This window comes from Narcine bancroftii, chromosome 1, assembly GCF_036971445.1.
Source record: "Narcine bancroftii isolate sNarBan1 chromosome 1, sNarBan1.hap1, whole genome shotgun sequence".
Taxonomy (NCBI): Eukaryota; Metazoa; Chordata; class Chondrichthyes; order Torpediniformes; family Narcinidae; genus Narcine; species Narcine bancroftii.
Genome location: NC_091469.1, coordinates 353,117,086 through 353,143,089, shown reverse-complemented (window position 1 = coordinate 353,143,089; position 26,004 = coordinate 353,117,086). Strand labels below are relative to the sequence as shown.

Genomic DNA, 26,004 nt, shown 5'->3' with positions numbered 1-26,004 from the left:
AGCATAAATATTGACTGCTCTGCCTTTCGTTAAACCCCTCCACCCACCTTCTTCCCCCATTGCCTTTCCATATCTGTGTCTCCATTCCATCTCCTTTCACACAAACATGATAAATTCTAACTTCATCCTTTATCATATCCAATTAACACCTTTTGTTTGTCTAGAATCCCCCTTCCCCAGCTGGCATTGTCTGAATTCTGAGTTTATCCCACCAAAACTCATCAAACCACTATATCATGCACCATCTCTGAACTCATCACTCCCAGACACCTCCCTGGCACTGCCTCCAACCTTATTGTTTCCTAACCTCATACCTCCCGTTTCTATCTCCTACCCAAGATCCACAAACCCAATTGGTCCCGGCATACCCAATGTGTCCATGTGCTCCTGCCCCACCGAATTGGTCACTGCTTACCTCAACTATGTTTTGTCCCCCTGGTCTAGTTCCTAACCTCCTACATCTGGGACACTTCACATGCCCTCCATCACTTCAACAACTTTCAGTTCCCTAACTCTATCGCCTCATGTTTACTGTGAATATCCAACCCTATACACCTCCATCCACCATACTGAAGGCCTCAAAGCCCTTAATTTCTTTCTGGACAATAGAACCAACCAGTCCCCCACCAGTACCACCCACCTCTGACCGGCAGAATGTCCTCCCCCTCAATAATTTCTCCTTTGATTCATCCCTCTTTCTCCAGGTTAAAGGAGTAGCCATGGGTACCTGCATGAGCCCCAGATATGCCTGGCTTTTTGTTGGCTATGTGGAGCAATCCATGCTACAGGCCTACACAGGCAAGGCTCCTCAACTCTTTCTCCATAAATGACTACTTTGATGCTGCTTCATGTACCCATGATGAGCTCATTGACTTCATCCACTTTGCTGCCAACTTCCACCCTGACATCAAATTCACTTGGTCCATCACTAGCAACACTCTCCTTAGTCTCTCTGCCTCCATCTCAGGAGACAGACTCTTGACAGACATCTACTATAAACCCACCAATTCCCATAGCTACCTCAACTACACCTCTTCCTACCATGTCCATTCCATTCTATCAATTCATCTGTCTTTGTCACATCTGCACCCAGGATGAGGACTTCCATGCCAGATCATCTGAGATGTCCTCTGATATGCCATAGCCATGGACCAGTCAAGTATTACACCAATACCAATAGTGTAGCAGCTAAGGCCCAATCACATTCACCCCCCGCAAAAAAATTGACCGATTTTAATAAAATATTATGGCAAAAAGGAAAAAAAATTACAGAAGAGCAAGGGTTACAAATAGAATAAATGAGAACACTGAGGAAAAAAAAACAAGCTGCGAGCTCGAGAAACTGCAACTATGCTCATTGTAATCATAGCAAAGATTAGAAATGGTCATAACAGAGCTGTTGTCAAGGCTTTGAGATTCGAGTTGATCTTCTCAAAGGCACAGATGGAGGAGACATATCTCCAACTGAAGGACTTCTGTCGGCAGGTGTGGAAGGGAGTGGAGAGTGCGAGGAAACATTCCTATGAATGTTTTGCTCCTCGAGTATTTCTTGTGTTGGGGAGGGTAAAGAAAGAGTCAGGTCAGTGGAAGGGCTAGCAGGCTGCAGACCAGGCGAGGGTAGATCCCTAAGAGAATCAGTATCCCATTTTCCATCAGGAAAAGTAACACCAGCATACTGTTAGCATAAAGCAGTTGCACACGCTCAACGAGCGGGTCAGCCTTGCTGGGTCTAATATGTTTTTTTAACAAAACTTCTCTGGGTCTAGATAGCCAAATCGGCAAGGTGATAGAGTTTTTGCTTTTCTAGGGAAAAGAAAAAGACGTTGGTGAGGAGTTTCATTGGTAGCTGTACAAAGCATAGTACAGATAGAGTTCAAAGCCTCCGGCAGCACATCTTGCCAGCGGCTGGTGGGAAGACCTTTTGATTTTAGTGCTAAGGTGATAGCTTTCCAGATTGTACCATTACTGTGCTCCACAACCATTACCCCATGGGTTATAGCTTGTAGTATGACTAGTAGCTATACCCCTATCAAGAAGGTATTGCCTAAGTTCAGAACTCATGAAAGCTGACCCTCTGTCACTATGATGAAGTTAGGATAACCGAAAAAACTGAAAATCATATCAAGACATTTAATAACAGAAATAGCATAAAGATCAGCACATGGTATAGCAAAGGGAAAACAAGAGAATTCATCAATGATGTTAAGGAAATAGGAATTCTTATTATTTGAGGGTAGTGGTCCTTTAAAATCCATGCTGAGGCATTCGAATGGTCTAGATGCCTTAATCAGCGTGGAAGCGGAAGGTTTGTGGTTTACACTCCGCACAGACAAGACACTCGGTAGTTAGTTTCTTGATGTCTTCTAGTGAGTATGGCAAATTGAGGGACAGCATAATGGTAAAATCTAGTGACCCCTGGGTGAAATAATTAATCATGAAGATATTTTAAATGGTCTAGTTGCAGACTTGCATAGGTCATGCGAGAAAGTGTGTCTGGTGGGTCATTGAATTTTCCTGGGCGACAGAATATGTCGTAATCATAAGTAGAAAGTTCAATTTGCCAACACATGATCTTGTCATTTTTGATCTTGCTCCTCAATTTTGTGTTAAACATGTGGGCGACAGATTTTTGATCAATCAGCAATGTGAATTTCCTTCCAGTGAAAAGATGACTCAAATAGCGAATGGACTCTACAATAACTCGTGCTTCCTTTTCGATAGAGGAATGTCTCAACTCTGGCCCATGTTACGTCCAAGAGAAAAAGGTCTGCCAGCTTGGTTTAGTGTAGCAGCTAAGGCCCAATCTGACGCATCAGATTCCACTTGAAATGGTAAATCCTCATCAATAGCTAACATTGTCACTTTGGCTATATCTTGTTTGATGTATTCAAAAGCACAGAGGGCTTCTTCAGATAAGGGAAAGCTAGTAGTTTTAAACAATGGCCATGCTTTATCTGAATAGTTGGGCACCCAGTGAGCTTAATAGGAGAAAAACCCCAGGCAACACTTGAGGGACTTTTGTGTTGCAGGTGGGGGTAGATCCATGAGTGGTCTCATCCTCTCTGGGTCAGGTCTGATCTCTCCTTTATTCACTACGTAGCTTAGTATGGCCAGGCGTTTAGTGCAGTACACACACTTGTCATTGTTAAGGGTTAAGTGCAGATGCTTGGCCACCTGGAGAATTTTTTGTAAGTTCCGATCATGATCATTTAACTCTTTGCCACATATGGTCACATTGTCCAGATAAGGATAGGTGACTTGCAAGTTATGAGCATCTACTAGTTTATCCATCTCCCTTTGGAAAACAGATACACCATTGGTAACTTCAAAAGGGATTCTTTTAAACTGGAAAAGTTTGCCATCTGCCTCAAAAGCGGTAAATTGCCTTTCATCTTTATGAATAGGCACCTGATGATAAACTGATTTCAGATCAATTGTGGAATATATTTTGTACTGTGCAATCTGGTTTACATGTCTGACATACGACGCAACGGATAAGCATCTAGTTGCGTAAACTGTTTATAGTTTGGCTGTAGTCCACGATCATTCTGGGTTTCGCGGCATTTTTGACAACTACAACTTGTGTGCGCCAAGGACTTGTACTGGGTTCGATTATTTTTTTCTTCCAATAAGTGTCTAAGCTCATCCTTAATAAAGAGTCTGTCCTCTTTGCTATAGTGTCTACACTTTGTAGCTATAGGCTTACAATCCAGGGTTAGATTGGCAAAAAGACATGGAGGTTTAATCTTTAGAGTCGACAACCTGCAAACAGCCTCTTGGGGTACTGTGATCAATGGTAGTGCACCATTAAACGCCAATATGATACTTTTCATCTGGCATTGGAAATCTAATCCTAAAAGCATTGGAGAACACAGACTGGGGAGCACGTGCAATTTGAAGTCCGTTTATTCATTTCCCTGTACCTTCAGGGTTATTTTACAACAACTTGTAGCATCTTGTTTTAGTCCAGAACAAGCCATAGAAATTCTGTGCTTAGACGGATATAAGGTAAGATTCAGTGCGTTAGCGGTCGTAGGGTCAATATAGCTGTCTGTTCTGCCCAAATCAAACAAACAGTCAATTGCCTCCCCATTTATCTCCACCTTCATCGTGGAATGCTTCAGGTCATGGGGTCCAACTTGATTAATCATCATGGACGCTAGAATAGGGTGTCCCGCGGCAACGGACTGTTGGAGTTCACCTCGTCGCTGGCTGTTCCACTTACAATTTCAAAAGTAGAAGGAGAAGAGGAAGAGCTAGATGAATCGTTGGCTCTCCAGGTCAACATAGCAGAGTTGTGGCGGCGTCCCTGCTTAGTAGTAGTACTTGAGCGCTTCTTCTTCTTATTAATCTTCAGCTCACGGCGTGAGCTAGGTGAGGACTCTTGCGCACGACAGGCTTTGGCCCAGTACCCTCGTTTCCCACAGTTGGCACAATTGGCTTGCCGCATGGGGCACTGAGAGCGAACATGCAGCGCCAAACCGCAGAAGTAGCATCTTCTGTTTCAGCTTTTATGCTGCAGTCTAGTGGCGCTCAGCAGTGGACCGTCACCGCGGGTGGGTCTTGGGGGTGTTGCTTCAGCACCTCTCTTTCTCAAGCGCTTAAGTGCAGACTTAAGGATCTTCGCTTGTTGTAGAGCTGCATTAAAGATCAAGCCCGGGGTCTCCAGTAAACGTTGCCTGATGTACCCCGATTCCAATCCACTTATAAATGCATCCAGCATCAAGGATTCTCAGTGGGCTTCAGCCGTGACAGCAGCACAAGCTTCGGATAGCCCTTTTAGTGTGAGCGCGAAAGCATCTTCGCTCTCTCCGGCTTGTTGTTTTCGAGTGTGAAGATGTCTTGCAAACAAGGTGTTTTGTGGCATATCATAATAGGTTCAGAGGAGATTCACTGCATTCTGATAGACAGCTGTCTCCCTAACCACGGAGTAGGGTACTTCTCCAAGGAGAGCCACAAGATAGACCATTTTTGCTGTGGCTTGCACAACATTGTTCACTCACATGTATGCTTCAAAACACTGGAGCCAGTGGTGAAAAATTTCTCCAGCTCAAGACCTTCCAGGTTTCAGGGAAGTATCCATGATTGAGAGACTGTTAATAAAACTGATATGCCATAGACATGGACCAATCAAGTATTATACCAATACAGGGCTTTTATTAAGACTAGATCCACCTCTAAAGTGGCCAGTGGGAAAGCATCTCCATGTTATACCAGTAGGGTGGAGTATCTCTACAGCCATAGCCAATAGCAAGTGGTGAGTATAATACACCCCCCCATTACATCATCACACCTCCTTCTTCAAACAACATGGCTTTCCCTCTACCACCATCAACTCAGCCCTCACCCACATATACTTCATTACTCACACATCTGCCCTGGCCCCCTCTGCCCTACGTGCAACAAAGACAGGATTCCTCATCCTCACCTACCACCCGGCCAGCCTCCGCATCCAACACATCCTCCTCCGCTACTTCCACCACCTACTACATGATCCCACCACTAGACACATATTCCCCTCTCTTCCCTCCACAGGGATCGCTCCCTCTATGACTTTCTTGTCCACCCCTCCTTCCCCACCAACCATCCCCTTCGGACCTATCCGTGACCAACTGTTGGGCATCTCAGCTCTGTCTGCCGCAATAGCGTGGATCTCCCAGTGGCCACCCATTTCAATTCTCCATCCAATTCCCTTGCTGACATGTCTGTCCATGGTCTCATGCACTGCCAAACCAAGACCACCCACAATTGGAGGAACAACACCTTATCTTCTGACTGGGTACCCTCCAACCAGATGGCATTAATATCGACTTCATTAAAACCTCTCCTTCTTCTCCCGTCGCCTTTCCCTATCTTTCTCTATTCCGTCTCCTTTCGCACAAACATGATAAAATCTTACCTCGTCCCTTATTATCCAATCAACACCTTTTGTTTGTCTGGATTCCTCCCCCAGCCAGCATTGTCTGAATTCTGAGACCCTAAGATTTCCTGCTTCTGGTTTTATTGAAGAAGGGCTCAGGTCCAACATGTCAGCAAAATATCTTTTTATCTCCTATAGACGCTGAAAAACCCAGCTCAGCTCCTTCAAACTAATTTTTTTCAGCGAAGATATGGTAACTGAAAACTACAACAATTAGGTTATTTTTTAATATCATAATTTTATTTCCACTGTTATCAACAATAGCATTCATAAATGCTTTCTTAATTTCTAATGATATAATTTTAAGTTTTAATCATTTTCTAATAACCCCATGAATTTTCCCCTTTTATCTCTGCAACCTCAGTATTACAGCCATTGGATTTCTGTATTCTGGCCTCTTATCACAACCTGTTCCCTTTGCCTCAGCAGATGGCTGCATGAGCCATTTTTGGATGAGTTACTGCAAGGGAGGAGGATGGAAGACTCTGGATGAAGGGAGGTCTAGTTTCCACATCCTCTTCCATCTCCAACTGCTCTGAATGATTGATTTGGACTATTTCCAGGCAATTCAAAAAATGTGATTAAACCCTAAATTAACCTTCCCTTCTATTCTCATTAATTTACATTGGAGATCAATCAAAATTCTGCTAATTACACTCAAAGCAAGATTTGACAGCCAAAGACTGTGTATTGTGATGAACATTTACTCATGCGCAAATGTTGCCTTAATTTAAACATTTACTTCATTCTTTCTAAATCTCACGATGCATTCATTCCTCCCAATCTCTAACTGTTCCAATTCTATAATGGAGTAAAAAAAAAGAAAGTCTGCAGGCACTGTGATTGTAGTAAAAGCACAGAAGTGCTGGTGAAACTCAGCAGCGTCAATAAGAGGTAAAGATGTATAACCGATGTTTCGGGCCCAAGCCCTTCAAGGTAGGAGTAAAAAGCAGCCGTCTGAAATTAAAAGGCTGTTGAGAAGTAAAGAAAGGCATAATTTTTCCTCATACTTTGAAGAAGGGCTCAGGCTCAAAAATGTGTTAATATATCTTTGCCTTCTGTGGAAGTTGGAAGACATGCTCAATTCCTCCAGCACGTGTTTTTACTCCAATTCTCTCATCTATTGTAATAACACACATCCCAATCCATAATATGCCTCAAAAGTTCCAACTCTTTCCTAATCCCTACATTTTCCATAATCACCCCTTTTGCTTCTCTTATCCTACACGATTCCAATTCCTTTTCCCTAGTGAATACCGAAGAGAAGAACTCATTCAATCCAGTTGTGAGTTAATAATTCTGGATTTTATTACTATTTTAGCAACACCCAAATTTCTCGTCTTCCTCTCTTTAAAATGTTTCTTAGAATCCAATCTACAGATGAGATTTTCTTGAGTGTCTGATGTTGCCCTTTCCCATTTTTGAGAAACGACTTGAAATATTTCATTCCTTTAAAGTATTATTGTTTATCATTTTGTAAAATCTCCCAAACAGTAATGCACAGATTCAAATAAAATAGGTCAAGAGTAGTCCATTATTAATCAACGAGCCTGCTGAAAGGGTAATCATTCCCAGTGCTCCACTTTAAAAATTATTTTCTCTTCCACAGACATTTTCCAGGTTGTGGGCAATGCTGGAAAAACTAGCATTTATTGCCACTCCTGAAACATCCTTTGTGCTGGTAAAACTATCTTCTCGCACTACTACAGGCTCAGTACCAGGATTGCTTTCTTTCTTTTAAAATTACTAACGAGTTTTATCAGAAAAACAACCAAAAAAAGCAGTAAATCAATTTCAATGAAATCTTTGCAGATTTACAAATAACATACAGTAGCAATACTACTTAATTCTAAATCCAATAAGTGATAATACATACAATATTGTAAGAGGTATGTAAGAAAAAAATGAAAAGAAAGAAAAGAATCAAACCCACAGCAATCAAGGTAAAAATTCATATTGTACATAGTGATAAATCCGAACAAGTGGCCTCAGGGGATCTGAACAATCACACCATCATCGCACCTAATTAGTCAAATTATGGAAGGCCCCCGTCCTATCAAAAGAAATCTTGATTTTCGTGACATTATGGATAATTTTCTCCAGATACAAAAAGGACATAATATCTAATGGCCATTGATTATGAGTAGATAGGAACTCATCTTTCCTTTTTAACAGAATTGCTCTTCAATTTTGGGCCTGATTTACGATTCATAATTTGCGCTGGGCATAGTCTTATCCACTTCAAAGTCCAACACCATGTACATTTCTCCAAAGTCAAATTTGCTTGAATTTATTCTGATATTAGTTCACTTTGTGACAAATGTAAAATATTATTTTTTTGAATATTTTTAGTTTTCATCCACAATGCAGTCATTTACAAAGTTGTAAATATATACATCAAATATTAATCACTACATTGTGTTTTATCCCTACCACCCCTCTCCAAAAATTCACCGAAAAAAGTATGAAATAGAAAGATTAGAATATAAAAAAAAAGAAAGCGAGGATTACCCCAGAGGTACTCTTCACAGTACGATATCATAAATGTATATATATGGGGGGGGGGGGTGGCAAGATGGTGTAAGGATCAGACGTGCCTTCCAGTCCTCTCCTGACTCTATCTTATTGTTTTGTCTAGAAATGCCCGTTAAAATTCTTTAAAAGTTTAGATAATTTCAGTGATGTTAATTTAACTTATGATGGTACAATTGGTGGAAAAGAGCAAAAAAAAAACGACAACAGATCATCAAAAAACTACATTTTCCAAAAGTTCAATTTTGGAGCCTACCTACAGGAAAGACACCGAGACTCAGCGTGAAATGGATCCCAGGAGAGAGGTACAGTGTTCGGATGTAGAGCTCTATGTTACATCGGTAGAGCCCCCTAAAGAGGGCGCCAAACAGCCTTTAGAACAAAGAGTTACTCAAAGCCATTTGTCAACTGTAGAGGTGGCGCTGCAAACTGCATCTCTTGAAATACAAGAACCTATACAACTTGATGTACTGGGAGAATTTAATACATTATGGACTGGGGAAAACCCCGGCCAGCGTCCTCCAGTCATTGCTGGAGATGCTGTGGCTGGGGTTTCCACACGCAGTCATACTACAAGGAAGGCAGCCAGAATGAAGGAAGGAATAGAAGATCCTTTGGAGAAGAAGCAGGAATCTGTTGAGCCAAAATCTCTTCCAATTGAAAAGATTTTTGTGAATCTTGAATCTAAATTATCTTATACAATGCAGGGATTATCCAAGATTATGACTGAACTTGGTAGTAGGTTTAATACTTTGGTGAAAATACATTCTCAACAGATGGCTGAGTTTGGAGCTTTTAAGCTTGAAGTGAGAGAAAAATTTAATTCGTGTGAAGAAGATATAGACGAAATACGGGATCAAGTTTTTGATGTGACCAAAATGGTCGAAGACTTACAAACTCAAAATAAAAATTTGGTGAAAAACATTGATTATTTGGAAAACCAATCCAGACGGAACAATAGAAAGATTATTGGTTTGCCGGAAGGTATGGAGGGACCAGACCCAAGAAAACTTTTTACTGAATGGATTCCGCAGGTGCTGGGTCAAGAACATTTCCCGGAAGGTATAATACTGGAACGTGCTCACAGAGCCTTGCATAGAAGACCTATTTCAGGTCAGAGTCCAAGACCTGTTTTGGATCATTGCTTGAATTATTACGACAGAGAAATAATTTTACGAGTGGCTATTAGAAATGCACAACAGAGAAAATCACCCTTGATGATTCAAAATGATCGAGTTTTCTTCTATGCGGATTTGAGTCAAGAAGTTATGTTCCAACGACGGGAATTCAATCCTGCTAAAGAGTTGTTGTGGAAGAAAGGTTACAAGGCAACCTTTAGATATCCAGCTGTTTTGAAGGTTTTTCAAGATGGTTGCCAACCAAAGTTCTTTGATTCTCCAAAGGAAGCTATAGCATTTGCTCAAGAGCGACCAATTACTCAGTTTCAACAGAGACATAGTCCGCCGCCATCTCCAAGGAGACAAGAGATGGAAGAAAAGAGCAGTGGTCCAAGAAGGAATGGTTGTAATGGTGACTCGGCAGTTGGAGCTGATTAAAAGAAGAGTTGTCCTTTTTTTTACTAATGTTTTTTTTTTAAAAGGGATATTAAATAATGATGATGTTAGTTTAAGATGAAGTGAGAGTTGGGGGAGAGAACTGGATAGGCACTATTTCCTGAAAGTCATCTGCTACGTGTGAGTTATCTCACACCCATTTTTTTTGGGAGTTACTGCATTGCGCGGTTTAGACGGGAGGGGGTATTTTTAACCTCCTACCCGTTTTTTTTCCCTTTTTTTTTGTATTATTAGATTAAAGAGTGAAGTGGTTTTTTTTTTGTTTAAATATAAAAAAAAGCACAAGAAAGTATTTGATTGTTTAAAAAACTAAAAATTGATGTGGTTTTTTTTGTAAAGTTTATTCAGTAGATAAGGAATATCTGAAATTTAAATGTGAATGGGATGGATAAGTTTTTTTAAATATTTTTTCTTTAACTTTAAGGTGAAAGGAGTGGTAATTCTGGTGTATATTATTTTGCTATTTTAGTTATAGAACGAAGGGAATAATGGTGAAAGTTATAAATTGAATTGTACAATTCTTAATGAGGCTTGAATTTTGTTTGTGGTTTATACTCCATTTGTTGAAGATATAGATTTCATTGTAGATGTGTTTTTATTATTTGGATATCTGAATTTTAACGTAATGTTTGGGGATATTTAAATGTGGTATTGGAGCTTTTATTGGATAACTATTCAAGAGTAAAAGGGAAAAATGGTGGAAGAGTACTAAAATTGAATTGTACAATGCTTAATGAGGTTTGAATTTTGTTTTAAGATGGTGGTTTATGTGACTAATATGATGATAGATGTGAAGTTAGTGGATATTTGGTGAAGGTTTATCTCTATAGAGAAAGTTTTTTTCATCTTTTTTTTCATGCTACAATTTTTTTTAAGAATTGATTATTGCTTAAGAATTTTTGATAATGTTACTAACTTTACTAATTTTTTATATTAAGTTTGAGTTAAATATATGTTTAATCTTAACTCCGTTTGTTAAATATATGCATTTAAGTTTGATTTAAATATGTTTTTTAAGTCTGATATCTTAGTATTAATTACTTTTCTTTTTGTTAGTATTTTAATCGGTTATGTTTTTGTTTTTTTTGTAAGTGGTTTTTTTTCTCACATACATTATTAACTTTATTAATTCTTCACTATTTTTTGGGGGGAAAGGGGGGGTTGGACTAATTTGAGTCAGGTTATTAATGTGTAATAATTATTGGGGAGGGTATAGTTTATTTAGATTACTGATATTGTATTGTAATTTTATTATTTTATTCTTAATTTTTTTAATGTAATCCTATATGTTATTCATGTTATAAAATCTTAAATAAAGTTAAAAAAAATGTATATATATTCTTCAGGAGGGTCATCTATATATATATATATATATATATATATATATATATAAATACAGGAATTTAATCTCTTCATCTCCTAGTATTCCTTATCAATTAATTGAATTTAATATAAACTACCTCTTCCATTTAATGATGTATATCAATATACTATTCCTTTATATCTGCCCAAACTATCTTCCAATAATTCAAATCTTGCTTCTGAGTTGCTTCAACTGCTCTTGAAATCCAGATATAAAAGGAAAAAATAATAGTGAATGTAACCATAACATTACTACATAATTGATAATAAACAAGAATTCCCCTCCTCGCCCCCCCCGCCCCTTGATATTTTAAACATTTAACCACTATAGATTGAGGCTTTTCATCTGTTTGCGGTCATGGCCTAAGGGCTCCATGTACCCTTTCAATTTCAATATGACTTCCAAATTTGTTCACCCCCAGAACTTTAGGAATCCATCTTTGTAGGAATCGAATCATAGCTTGTTTTTCTTCTCCCTCTTTCAATCCAACAATTTTAATATTATTTCTTCTACTAAAATTTTCCACGTTATCAATTTTTTCCAAACATTTCTTCAACAGATCCCACTATAACTTCATTCTCCATTTTCCCCTCGCTCTCCTGTACATTTTCAGCATTAGCTTCCACTTTTTTAACCTTATGATTTATTTTACCCACATTTTGCATCTTTTCCATATCAGCTGTAAGCTTGATAAACTTCGTATTCATGTGCTTTACTTCAGACCTCAGATATAGTGTTTCTTCCTTCATTTTCATCATACGTTGCAACAGTTCTCATACAACCCCCTCAAGTGGAGTCTCTTTAAATTTATTCTCCCATGTAGCCTTTTGTATAACCCCCATGCTTGCTCTTGAGATACTGGTATATCTTCTTCTGCTTCTCCTTGTTCTATCTTTTTAAAACAGAAAAAAAAATTAAATGAAGTAAAACAAAATAAAAACAGGAAGAATAATTGTAGGAACAATACATTTACCTTTTAAGATGTATCCAAATAAGAGAACAGCCATTGTTGAACTGTTTAATAGTATCTCCAGGGAATTCTAAGGGAGGCCTCCATCGCAGAAAGAACCTGGACCTGGAGTTGTTTCAAGGTCCCAATGGAAGGCTGAGATGGAGGGGATGCTTGTAGTCCCTCCTGAAGACCAGAAAAAATGGGGTTGGACAAGAAGGAAGTGTGTCACTGCACATGCCCAAATCGGCATGCACGTGCAGTTCATTTGAGGAGATACTAGCTTTGATAAAAGATTTAATAAAACAGATCTTCTTACAAGGAACAGAAGAGCTGAAAGCAGAATGTAATAATAATGAAGATGAAGAAAATGTAAAATATTCAATGCCGCTTTGTTACATGTTTTGGACTTGCCCAAATTTACAAAAAAATATTGGACCGACATTTTTTAGAACTTTTTCAACATATTTAGGATCATTTTAGATCCATGTCTCGTAATTGCACTATTTGGTTTTTCTAAAGATACAAATACTAGGAAACCAACCCAGCAACAACAGGAGAACAGCAAAATATTTCCTAGTCAGGATCCTGTGCAACAGAAACATACTGAAGTGCTGTTTCAATATAATCATCTTTGTTGCAGAAGATTTGGGAGGTGTAATTGTAGTCATCTTTGTTGCAGAAGATTTGGGAGGTGTAATTGTAGTCATCTTTGTTGCAGAAGATTTGGGAGGTGTAATTGTAGTCATCTTTGTTGCAGAAGATTTGGGAGGTGTAATTGTAGTCATCTTTGTTACAGAAGATTTGGGAGGTGTAATTGTAGTCATCTTTGTTGCAGAAGATTTGGGAGGTGTAATTGTAGTCATCTCTGTTGCAGAAGATTTGGGAGGTGTAATTGTAGTCATCTCTGTTGCAGAAGATTTGGGAGGTGTAATTGTAGTCATCTCTGTTGCAGAAGATTTGGGAGGTGTAATTGTAGTCATCTCTGTTGCAGAAGATTTGGGAGGTGTAATTGTAGTCATCTTTGTTGCAGAAGATTTGGGAGGTGTAATTGTAGTCATCTCTGTTGCAGAAGATTTGGGAGGTGTAAATGTAGTCATCTCTGTTGCAGAAGATTTGGGAGGTATAATTGTAGTCATCTTTGTTGCAGAAGATTTGGGAGGTGTAATTGTAGTCATCTTTGTGGCAGAAGATTTGGGAGGTATAATTGTAGTCATCTTTGTTGCAGAAGATTTGGGAGGTGTAATTGTAGTCATCTTTGTTGCAGAAGATTTGGGAGGTGTAATTGTAGTCATCTTTGTTGCAGAAGATTTGGGAGGTGTAATTGTAGTCATCTTTGTTGCAGAAGATTTGGGAGGTGTAATTGTAGTCATCTTTGTTGCAGAAGATTTGGGAGGTGTAATTGTAGTCATCTTTGTTGCAGAAGATTTGGGAGGTATAATTGTAGTCATCTTTGTTGCAGAAGATTTGGGAGGTATAATTGTAGTCATCTTTGTTGCAGAAGATTTGGGAGGTGTAATTGTAGTCATCTTTGTTGCAGAAGATTTGGGAGGTGTAATTGTAGTCATCTTTGTTGCAGAAGATTTGGGAAGTGTAATTGTAGTCTATGAGAGTAACTGCAGCACATTTTTTTTACAGTAAAAAAAAATGTCACTATGCTAGTATTCCAGAAAATGAATTGTTACGAGCCCAAAGGACCCCAAAACCCAGCAGCAAGACATTCACCAAGACTAGTTTTTAAAATAAAAGTTGTTTTTAATCAACTTTAAACATGAAATTGGAATCAAACTTTAACTTATCTCTATACTTCTTCTTCTTTGGCTTGGCTTCGCGGACAAAGATTTATGGAGGGGGTAAAAAGTCCACGTCAGCTGCAGGCTCGTTTGTGGCTGACAAGTCCGATGCGGGACAGGCAGACACGGTTGCAGCGGTTGCAGGGGAAAATTGGTTGGTTGGGGTTGGGTGTTGGGTTTTTCCTCCTTTGCCTTTTGTCAGTGAGGTGGGCTCTGCGGTCTTCTTCAAAGGAGGTTGCTGCCCGCCAAACTGTGAGGCGCCAAGATGCACGGTTTGAGGCGTTATCAGCCCACTGGCAGTGGTCAATGTGGCAGGCACCAAGAGATTTCTTTAGGCAGTCCTTGTACCTTTTCTTTGGTGCACCTCTGTCACGGTGGCCAGTGGAGAGCTCGCCATAAAACACGATCTTGGGAAGGCGATGGTCCTCCATTCTGGAGACGTGACCCATCCAGCGCAGCTGGATCTTCAGCAGCGTGGACTCGATGCTGTCGACCTCTGCCATCTCGAGTACTTCGACGTTAGGGATGAAAGCGCTCCAATGGATGTTGAGGATGGAGCGGAGACAACGCTGGTGGAAGCGTTCTAGGAGCCGTAGGTGGTGCCGGTAGAGGACCCATGATTCGGAGCCGAACAGGAGTGTGGGTATGACAACGGCTCTGTATACGCTTATCTTTGTGAGGTTTTTCAGTTGGTTGTTTTTCCAGACTCTTTTGTGTAGTCTTCCAAAGGCGCTATTTGCCTTGGCGAGTCTGTTGTCTATCTCATTGTCGATCCTTGCATCTGATGAAATGGTGCAGCCGAGATAGGTAAACTGGTTGACCGTTTTGAGTTTTGTGTGCCCAATGGAGATGTGGGGGGGCTGGTAGTCATGGTGGGGAGCTGGCTGATGGAGGACCTCAGTTTTCTTCAGGCTGACTTCCAGGCCAAACACTTTGGCAGTTTCCGCAAAGCAGGACGTCAAGCGCTGAAGAGCTGGCTCTGAATGGGCAACTAAAGCGGCATCGTCTGCAAAGAGTAGTTCACGGACAAGTTTCTCTTTTGTCTTGGTGTGAGCTTGCAGGCACCTCAGATTGAAGAGACTGCCATCCGTGCGGTACCGGATGTAAACAGCGTCTTCTTTGTTGGGGTCTTTCATGGCTTGGTTCAGCATCATGCTGAAGAAGATTGAAAAGAGGGTTGGTGCGAGATAATACTTATTAGTTATACTTAACTAACCCAAATTAACCCCCTTCTAATTCAAAGCGCACATGTATGTAATGTGTGTGTAAATTTAAAAGTTCTTTGGTTCACAGTTCAATCTCACTTCTCCTTCTTCCATGTTCTCTGGTTACAGACAATTCTTATGCTGTGCACAGAATTTAACAGGTATAAAGTTTACCAGGCTTTGGTGCTCAAAAGGTAAATGTTTACTGCTCAGGAAGGTTCTTGTAGGGTTTGCAGTGAGATTTGTTGTTCCAGTATTTCCACAACTGAGGTACCACCTCAATATCTTGCTGATGAAACTTGCTCCATCAGGGTTCTCCAGATGGTAACCTCTTTCTTACAAGCTACCACAGAGTTCCTTTCTGTTTCACTTATTCCAAGAGAAACATCAGACAGATAGCACTTCCAGCCATCTACTGCTCTGGAACTTTCTGTTTCCAACCAGCTTTTCCTGGCTTGTTTCTGCCATGACTGTTCAGTCTCTCTCAGTGTCACACAAACTAGCTGAGCTTGTTGAACTTGTCCTCTTTCTCTCTCCCCAACTGCCAAGTGCTAGGAAGCTCACGTGACTTGCAAATAACCCCACTTCAGCAAACAACAGGAGTTCTCCTCTCTTGGCCAAGCTATTGCTTTAAAAACCCAAGTGTGACCTTTCTGTGAGCACACTGTAGGAACTTTTAAACAGCCAGTTTGTCACCTCCAATGGTCTATTCATTTCATGACATCATTTCAATTAGCACCTACTTGTGAATTTTGCATCGCATTCTCCATAGTTTTTGCAATGTTCCTGAATATGAATTCTTCAGTATTTCAAATAAGATCAGTTTTAAAATATATGTATGTATGTAACCTACAGTAATCTTACAAAATTCCTCCCAATATTTATCCATTACAGAATATTTAAGATAGTGAGAGGGTAAAAAGATGAAGAAAACTGCTTTGCCCTGGTGGTGTTGAGCTTCTTGCATGTCATACCTCTTGTGTCACTCTTCATTGTGCAGTGAAGACGATGCAAGAACTGATGTCTGTTACGAGGAGTCATACCATAGTACTGTCATCAGCAGAGCTGCCCTTGTGATAAAAGCATTTAATGGTTAGGTCTAGCTGAGCTTCTGAACATTGGTTATATCCAGATTCAGCCTGATGATGCTATTAACTGCCAAAGGTCAATAGTCTCTCCTGCTGAGATGGTAATTGCCAGGCATTTTTGTGCCACAAATGTTATTTGCCAATTTTCAGCCCTTGGCTGAATGTTGACTGTTTGTTAATGTAACAGCCATAGGCTAAATTTGCAAAATGAAACAAAACAGTATTCAATCAGCAAACAACCCATGTCCTCTGATGGAAGAGAAAAATTGATGAAACTGCTGAACAGTTATTCAGAGTCTGGAATAACTGACCTTCAATAATCACAATTTTTCCTCCAATAGCAGGTGGAGTGCTCTCCATAATGTTTGGGACAAAAACACTTTTTTCCTTTATTTGCCCTTGTCCTCCACAGTTTTAAATCAAACAATTCACATGTGATTAAAGTGCACAATCCAGATTTTATTCAAGGTTATTTGTATACCTTTTGGTTTGACCATGTGGAAAATAACAGCACGTTTTAAATATATAGTCCCCTCATTTCAGGGCACCATAATATATGGGACATAGCAATGGTATGTATATTAAACTAACCCTGTTTCATACTTTGTTGCATATCCCTTGCATGCAATGACTGTTTGAAATCTGTGATTCATAGACATCACCAGGTGTTGATCATCTTCTCTGGCAATGCTCTGTCTGACCTCTACTGCAGCCATCTTCAGCTCCTGCTTGTTTTGGAGGTCTTGATCCCATTAGGTTTTCTCTTCAGCATATGGAAGGCATGCTCAATTGAATTAAGATCGGCCATTCAAGAATTTTTCAGTTTTTAGCTTTGAAAAACTCCATTGTTGCTTTAGCAGTATGTTTGGGATCATTGGCTTGCTGTACGATGAAATGCCATCCAATGAGTTTGGAGGCATTTAGACATACAGCGCAGTAACAGGCCATTTTGGCCCATGACTCCATGCCGTCCAATTACCCCCAATTAACCAACACCCTTGGTATGTTTCAAACAGTGTTTAGGAAACTAGAGCCCCAAGGGAAAACCCACTCAGACATTGGGAGAACATACAAACTCCTTACAGACAGCAGGGGATTTGAACACTGGTCCTAATCGCTGACACGGTAAAGGTGTTGCACTAACTGCTACGCCAAATGTGTCTTCCTTGGAATACCAGTCCCTTTGTGATCATTGAGCTCACGAGTAAGCTCTTTCTACTTAATGATGTTCCAAACTGTTGATTTTGGTAATCCTAAAGCTTGGGCAATGTCTCTTACTTGTTTTATTCTTGTTTTTCAGCCTCATTATGGCTTCTTTGACTTAGAAAAATGGCCACTACAGACTCCAAAGGCAATCAAAAGCTTAGAAGCAAACCTAGCTTCTTATACCTTCACCACTGAAGCAATTACACATCTGAGTACTCACAAACACCTGTGAAGCTAAACATCCCAAACATTATGGTGCCTGAAATGAGGGCTCTATGTATAAAAAGTGCTTTAATTTCTACATGGTCAAATCAAAATGTCTACAAATAACCTTGAATAAAATCTGGAATTTAGACTTTTATCACGCAAATTGTTTGATTACAAATTTAAAATTGGAGTACAGGGATTAACAATGGATAAACAGTCATTATTTGGAGGAGTTTCCCCTTGATGTCCATTTGATGTCACAAATACTACTCTCACCTCACGACGACTGCGCTTTTTGGTCTCTGTGTGGCCAAAGACCGCGATGCAACCTGGTTTAAAGAACTGTGCATCGATGAGTTTACTGATGAGGAAACAGTGCGAGACAGCAGTTGTTAGCAATACAACTATTTTGCTAACAAGTGAGAGAAGATTTATCCCTCCTTTGCTGATTGTGAATTGGCGTTTTCCTCTCTGGTAGAAAGATGCCTGCTTAATAAATACATTGGAACTGTCTGACTAGAGGCATAGCTAGTTTGTGAGTAAAACTGTTCCGAACTATAGCTGAGATATTGGTCCTTGTATCCTGTATGCTCATCTGTTCCTTGTTATCACAAAGTGAAATTAACTTTTTGAATATTGATTTCTGTGATGACAGAATTTTAGGAGAAATTCACTTGGAACTTCTGGCTCAACATCATTGCAAATATGTCCACCCTATCCTTATCACCTGCATGCTGAGCCTCACCATGATAGAGGTTGGGAAGGTTTGAGAGCATCCTTATCCCATCACAGCAAGAAATTGAGCTTTAATCAGATTTGTTTGCAATATATTTTCTTAGACAAACAAGTTGTTGTTTTCCTGCCTCTCATTTCTTCCCCAGCAAAATAACAAGTTGAAGAAAAGTAAAAACTACCATCAGCATTTTGTGTGACCACGTAGCTCAACCCAAAACGTCAGTAATATATCTTTACCTCCTATGGATGCTGCAAAACTGGCTGAGTTCCTCAAGCATCTCAGAATGGCAGTGACCGTTGGTCTGAGCATGCCCATGAGCTTGAAGCAGAGAAAATAATGCCCATCCAGAGAGGACTGCACTTCCTCTGGGCAGTCACAGTGTCATCTGTTAATATGTTGTCAAAATTGTGAATATTTTAAAGTCTGCCAGAAAAACATGTTTTAAAAAGATCATTTAATTATAAATGGCATTTTTTTCAATACTGTGCATTTCCATCACAGATGCCGCCTTAAAAATGGCATCTTTCACTGAAATACAGTAAGAAAATTTCACTCCCCTACATCTCCCAGCATCATTGCAATTGTCACATCTTAGAAATAATGAGAATTTGTAACAATTCACAAAATTTATGCATTCAATTACTAAAAACAGGGAACATGGATTAAAAAAAAATGCAGACCAGTATTATTTTACAGTCATCATGTCTGATCACATATGCTAAAGCATACACAAACTTCATTTGACATTGAACTGTACACATTTTCATTTTTTTGTTAAATTACATATATACACTTGTGATTCAGCCTCTACATTTCAAATTGTGGTTTCCACAGTGGTCAAGACCTTCAATGAGTAGAAAAGACAAACACAAAAGCACATCAGCTATTCAATTGTTAACATTATTTTATATAAAGGAAATAAAATGGTTGCAGATAGTTTCTTTTTATGGTTTTAATTTTGAAAAAATGGAATACCAAATGCATATGAACACCTAATTTATGCCACTGAAATCCACACCACCATATATAAAATAACATACTATTTACTGATAAATAATATGATTGGAATTAGGAAAAGGCTTTCATTCTATCCAGTGTACTGCAGACTCTACACCACATCTTTGCAGACAGTTTTTCCTGCACAGAAAGCATATATTTTAAGCAGCAAATCACGCTGCAGGGAAACTCTGCATCTTATTTGCACAGGGTTTTCCCAACAGATGTAGATGGAGATACTTTGTAGTCCTTATTTTCAACACATCTTTTAAATTGTGAGTGCCATTAATTGTGAATTCAGTTTAACCTTCAGCAAAATCCCATGTCATCTGCCTGTTAAATTTTATGATACAATTTTTGTCATACGTCTAAAAAGGATTTAGTTTGTTTTGGATTTTTCTCTTTTCGTCTCTCCAAACTCTTGATGATCTCAGACACAATGCAAACTGAAGAAGTAAGCCCCATCAGAAAAAGGAGATCTAGTAAGAGAACGGTAGAGGTAAAATAAAGCAGCAAATTACGACAAAAATTTCAGTCCAAAGTGGGATAAGCTTTCTATATTCTGTGTTTCACCATTCTTTCATAACAACTCAGAGAAAGAAAAATGACAAGAAAGTCACATAAACAAAATATACAAACAAGAATTCACTGTCTGATTGGAAAACACAAACTTAACCGACGACGGTGGCACTTACAAAAGGTTGTTATAAACAATGGAACTTGACCTTCTCTTATGACACCATGGTTGGGGATTTCAATAATTTAGATACACAGAAGCAGTTACTATAACAGAGAAGATGGCGACAATATTTGATAGAGATTTTTTTTTTAAATCATGATTTTCAAAAATAAGAGAATCTGTTTCCAGTGGCAGAAGATACAATTTTAGGATGACACCAGAAAATTTTTCTTCATACATCATATTGATATGAAACACTTCTAAAATTTTACATTTAAATTTAGACATACATCAGGGAAACAGACAATGCAAATTAACCTACACCCCCAGTAAGTTTCAAATGGTGGGAGGAAACCGAAGCCCCCAGGTAAACCCACGCAAACATGGGTAGAACATACAAACTCCTCACAGACAACACAGAATTCAAACCCCAGTCACGATTGCTGGTGCTGTAAAGGTGTTGCACTAACCACTACGCCAACTATGCTACCCTCATGATTGAAGCAAATTCACTTTACATGTTCTAAAGGAAATCCAAACAGCTTAAGAAATTAAGTTTTACAAAGCAAGGAAGAACAAGGACAAGGCGTTGTAACAAAATAGATGGCTAGTTGAACCATGGCTTGTGTACCACAAAGTTCTGATAAGCATTGCAAAAAAAAAAATTAGAGTGCAAAGAGGTGGTTGATAATATTTATAGAGATTTTACAAGAGTGGTTCTTTTGGAATAGAATCGGCTAAGGAGGGATTGAGGTGCATAACATTCAACAGATCAAAATGGGGCAGATCGGAAGGTCTTGGTTCTCTACTTGAGAGCCAACAGAAATTTAAAATAACAGGAGAAATTGAAATGGAAATTCTTTACTCAGAAGATTAAGGGAGTCTGGAGTTGGTTTGCAATTGAAGCAGCTGCCATCAATGGAAAAATCTTTATGCATACATTAAGTGTACTTAGATTAATTATTCTCACAAATCATATGGTGACATGTAAATTACTCTTGCAGTTAAGGAGTAAAACATCAAATGAAAATACATTTAGATGAGAATAAATACCATCAAGCCTACCAAATATTCAAACAGATGTTTAACTCTCAGCACATAACAACAGCAAACCCCCTGCGATAAAGAGATATATGCAAATCATAAGTGAAGGTCTCACCTAGTATACTGAGGCTTTCAGTCTGGAAAACCTTCTGTAGAGGAGGGAAGTAAATTACCAGCAGCTGTCCCATGATAGACCCAAGAACTGCATAGCAGAACATTCGATTACTGCATAATCCAATCTCAAAGACAGATTTTGTCTGAGGATGGAGAAGTGTCATAAAAACAGTCAGGGCATGAACTTAATTCATGTTTTGAATTAACCATGTAATAATTTTACTTAGTACTTTCCATATAGCTTTATTATACATCTTTATTGATAACTTTACCTGTTGACACATCCTGAAAACGTTTCTATAATTCAAGCACAGATGTGAGCAGATTTACTGAATGAAGAAATTTGTCTTGAGTTTAATAATTGGGAAATGTTGTTCTGACATTTGCAATGTTAAATATGACACACACTATTCATGCCACAAAAATACCAGGCAATGATCAATAAATGTCTAACCAAATAGCCTTATCAGTCAATGGTATTATCATTTGCTAAGTTTCCCCAGCATCAAAATCCTGGTGTCAAGTTTAAACATAATACTGCCATCTTGCAGTTCCAAACTAAAGACACTTTTACAACTGGGACATCATTCCCTCATCACTTTTGGATTAAAAATGTGAATCCTGGAGTGGGTTCAAGGAAGGTGGTCATGGTCATCTTGAAGGGCAATTAGGGGTAGGTTTTAGATGCTACATATATTCCATATGCATTTTTAAAAAGATAAAGATTACTTAATTAAGACAGAGTCAAGGGCATTTAAACAATGGAAAAAATATTCCTTTGATGGCCAAGAATCTGAAATACATTAATACAACTTGATTCTAACAGCAAAGGTTTCATACTCTACCTGGGACCTGGAACTCCATGCATTGAACATGTCAAAGAAAACAAAGCAGGTAAAAGTCATTGTTGTGTCTCGAGGTGTTATTACGTTATCCTGTAACTGTGAAGTATAGATAATAAAATTCAGAACTGAGCACTAACATACCATTCAATACTCAATTCAAAATCAAAAGCTTTTAAAAAGTATTGACACAATGAATTGAACAGATAAATTATTCCATGAAATTTAAAATACTGATGTTTATAAGGAAATTATAACTGCAAATTAATCAGCTGAGAAGTCTAATCAGCAAATAATTTATAGTCTTTACATGCTGTAAGGAATATCAGAGATGGATTAAACTGGTAGGTCACGGAAATTGTTAAGCAATTTCTTACCTCTCTCCAGAAAACAAACAATGTCCCAGAGACGATAATCAGTGATGAAACCAAAATTTTAACAATGAGATTTCTGGTCAGGATGCTGTCTTTTACATTTCTTGGTGGCTTCCTGATGACATCTTTATCGACAGGTTCTACTCCCAGGCTACCCACAGATCAAAATAAAAACTATTCAGAATGCTACTAAAACAAGTTGGTAATTTGCAAGATTAAAGAGATCAGAGACATCAAAATTCCCGTTTATATGTACAGGTGTGTCTCAACTTATGATGGGGTTGTGTTCCGATAAACCCATCGTAAGTGGAAAAATCGTACGTCAAGTAAGATATACAGTACCACGGCTACTGAACATCATAGCCTAGCCTACCTTAAACATGCTCAGAACACTTACAGCTAGGTAAATTTATCTAAAACAAAACCTCTTTTATATATTACGGTAAATGTTGAATACCTTTTATTCCACACTGAAAAAAGACAATTTTTAAATCATATACCGATAACGACCATAATAACTTCAAAAAGTCATATGTTGGACTATCAAGTAGAGGTGCACTTGTACTTTAGGGTAGTAGAATTGATACCACCTGGATAAACCTTTTGGTTACAAGTTTACATCTTCAAATATTTAGTTATGCTGATAACATTTATGATACTTTCAATAAAAAAAGATTTTTCCTTGAGCATGAAGTATTTGAGAAGGAACTCAATATCCATGGGTAGAATGAGTCTTGATAAAGGGTTCGGATCTGAAACTTTGAATATTTCTCCTCATGGATGCTGTCTGACCTGCTGACTTCCTCCAGATTTCAACATCTTTTGTATTTTTCTAGAGTCCTCCTTGTATTTGGTGTTTTAACAATTAAAAAAAAATCTCTTTGTAAAGGCAAAACATATTGTGAACACTCAGGTCAGGCATATCCATGGAAAGAGAAATTGAGTTAACATTTCAACTCTGAAAGACCCTTGATCAAAGTGAGAAAGAGGGAATACCAAATTACACGGAGCATAGATGGGGTAGGTACATAAACTCTTTCACCATTATGGAGACATCTTAAACCAAAGGAGAAAGTTGAGGTGCAAAATTATTGAAAGGGAGACAAGGGAGAACTTTTGCAACCAGATGTTAGTTGTGATCTGGACACTTGCCTGAGAAGCTGCTGGAAGCAACTCCACTTGCATGTTTCACAACACTTGAAACGTATCAAGTCAAGAACACAAAGCCATGAAACAAAGGTAGTTAGGGAGCAAAAACACTAGTAAATCCACAGGAATTGCCTTGCTGAGCTAAAGAAGAGAGTAATGATCTGCAACATAACTTGTCAATTCACTAGTTAGATGAAGGTGCAGAATTTATGATTGAGTCCAGATGGTGCCCAGACAGAAGAGCTGTTCCCACAACAAAAACGTTATAACAGTGCAGGAGTCATAGAGAGGGAGTGGGTGGAACTACAGACTAGTCACCTCATCTGTGTTTAGTTACTCTTCTGCAAAGGAGACTGCACAATGAGTATCAACAGATTATATTGGTTTGGAAAAAGTGCAAGTCAATTACTGCTTTATCTCAAAGGACAGCTTGAGCCCCTGAAGATTGAGGAGGGAACAGGTAAGAGGACAGGTGTTATTTCTCCTGCAGTTGCATGGGAAAATGTTCCAATAAGAGAGGTTGATGGGGACAGAGGAGCAGGCTAGTGAACAAAAATGGGAATTATACTCTCAGAATGCTGTAAGTGGAGAAGAGAGACAGATGTATCTGGAGGCAGAATCTCATTGAAAGTTGCAGAAATGGTAAAAGATGATCCATTGAATGCAGAAGCAAGAATGAATCTACAACACAGTGAGAAACTGGAAAAACAGAATGGATATCTTGTAAATGGTAGCTGGAAAAACAGGATTAAAACAGCCAAGGAAGTCTGGGGCTTGTGATGAATACCTTTTGGAGAATGGAAAAAGAGATCAGGAAGAGGACGCATGAATTTAAAAAAAAAAGCAGAATGACATGTAAAATTGAAAGTAAGGAATTTTAAAAATGCATTAAGTACAGGAGGCACCACACAAAAGTTCCTTTTTGTGTACTGGCTCCTTTACTTTTTAATGGGAAGGTAATGGGCAGAAAAAAATGTGGTCAATTCAGAATTGAGAACAATAGAGAACATTATAGGTTAGGAAAAAAACCCAATATGATTATACCTGCAAAAATAATGGAAGTTACGGAATAAAAATTAAGGAGCAAGGTGCAAAAGCAGACTTGTAACAACTTTTGGAGGGAATCTAATGCACAGGAGGGACTGCTGTTGATTCATGTCCTAAATGCTACTTTCTGCAATTCTCCATGGTTCTGCAGGACAGACATGACTTGGTACAAATGAACCCAGCAGAGCATTACTTCATCAATAATCCGAACATTTTACCTTTGTGCAGGTGGCCCATCCATAATAATGTTGATCCATAAAATCTGCATTGCATTCAGTGGATTAGGAAAGTTCATCAATGTGGCAAGAGAAATCAATGTTAGAGCAGCTATACTCCTAGAAAATAAACAAATTGGATAAAAATTCTTTGCAATTTCATCACATTGGAATTCATTTCAAATATGACAAAACCTTCTCAAGTTGAATTTGTCAGACTACCAGTAACACATTCTCATTGGATTACATTCTCAGAAAATCTTTACCTGCTTGCTCCATGCTGGTGACCTCACTGAGTCAGAATAATTCTACTTTGTCACATCGATGCAAACTCAATGTCAATTGATGGATCACACAAGTTATCAAGACAGGTATATCTGAATCCAAGCATCCGTAATTGGAAAATATTATTCATGAAAAGGCAGCGACTATTAGGTTTTTGAATAACACAGTTTCACACGTAATTGTTGAGCAACTCTTTTTTGCTGACCGAGCACATTGAAATGAGTCGGGTTCTCTGCCGCAGACAAATTATTACACTTTAATGAGCATGATACACTTACGTGCTGAGTTGGAATCTAACAAAGTTTTTAATATTGTTGTAAATCCCTTTCCCCTCTTCAATTGCAGACCTAAAATAGAAAGTTTTAAGTTTACAAATATGACCAAATATATTAGGCAGTTTGCACTAACATTTACTGCAGATACTAAGGCATGCCACTTAACCAAAAATGCTTTGTGCAATTTTCCCTGAAGTAGCCATTTCTTTTACTCAATCTTCATGATATATCACCATATCATAAAAGATAACCATCCACCTGGGCACTCTTTCAACTTGCTGCTATTTTTAGCCGAGGTACGACACCTCTTGGTTCAAGAATATTTTTTTCCACCAACAACTACCAAGGTCTGAAACCTCCTCGTATTACCTTAACAATAAAACAACTCCACCACTACCAAAGATCTGCCTA

The 26,004-nt window shown here is 38.7% G+C and overlaps 2 protein-coding genes across 10 annotated transcripts in view; one reads left to right on the top strand and one right to left on the bottom strand.

The window, feature by feature from the left end:
• The window catches only part of aste1b (asteroid homolog 1b), a 67,054-nt gene that overhangs the window by 19,079 nt on the left and 21,971 nt on the right, over positions 1-26,004 (top strand). The window contains exon 4 of one of the 3 annotated variants that reach the window (XM_069911100.1): positions 17,725-17,877. The exons of the other annotated variants lie outside the window; for them this stretch is intronic. Within the exon in view, the coding sequence (XP_069767201.1) occupies positions 17,725-17,862 (138 nt within the window). The 3' untranslated portion in view covers positions 17,863-17,877. Of the gene's footprint in view, positions 1-17,724; positions 17,878-26,004 lie in introns of those variants that run through there. 3 annotated transcript variants of the gene reach the window in all.
• The window catches only part of atp2c1 (ATPase secretory pathway Ca2+ transporting 1), a 116,214-nt gene continuing 109,220 nt past the window's right edge, over positions 19,011-26,004 (bottom strand). For 6 of the 7 annotated variants that reach the window (XM_069911029.1, XM_069911046.1, XM_069911025.1 and 3 more), the window contains 6 exons: positions 25,597-25,665; positions 25,037-25,153; positions 22,626-22,773; positions 22,252-22,347; positions 21,408-21,549; positions 19,011-20,048 (listed from right to left, as the gene is read on the bottom strand). In XM_069911029.1, the coding sequence (XP_069767130.1) occupies positions 19,930-20,048; positions 21,408-21,549; positions 22,252-22,347; positions 22,626-22,773; positions 25,037-25,153; positions 25,597-25,665 (691 nt within the window). In that variant the 3' untranslated portion in view covers positions 19,011-19,929. The other variant, XM_069911057.1, reaches the window with a different exon arrangement.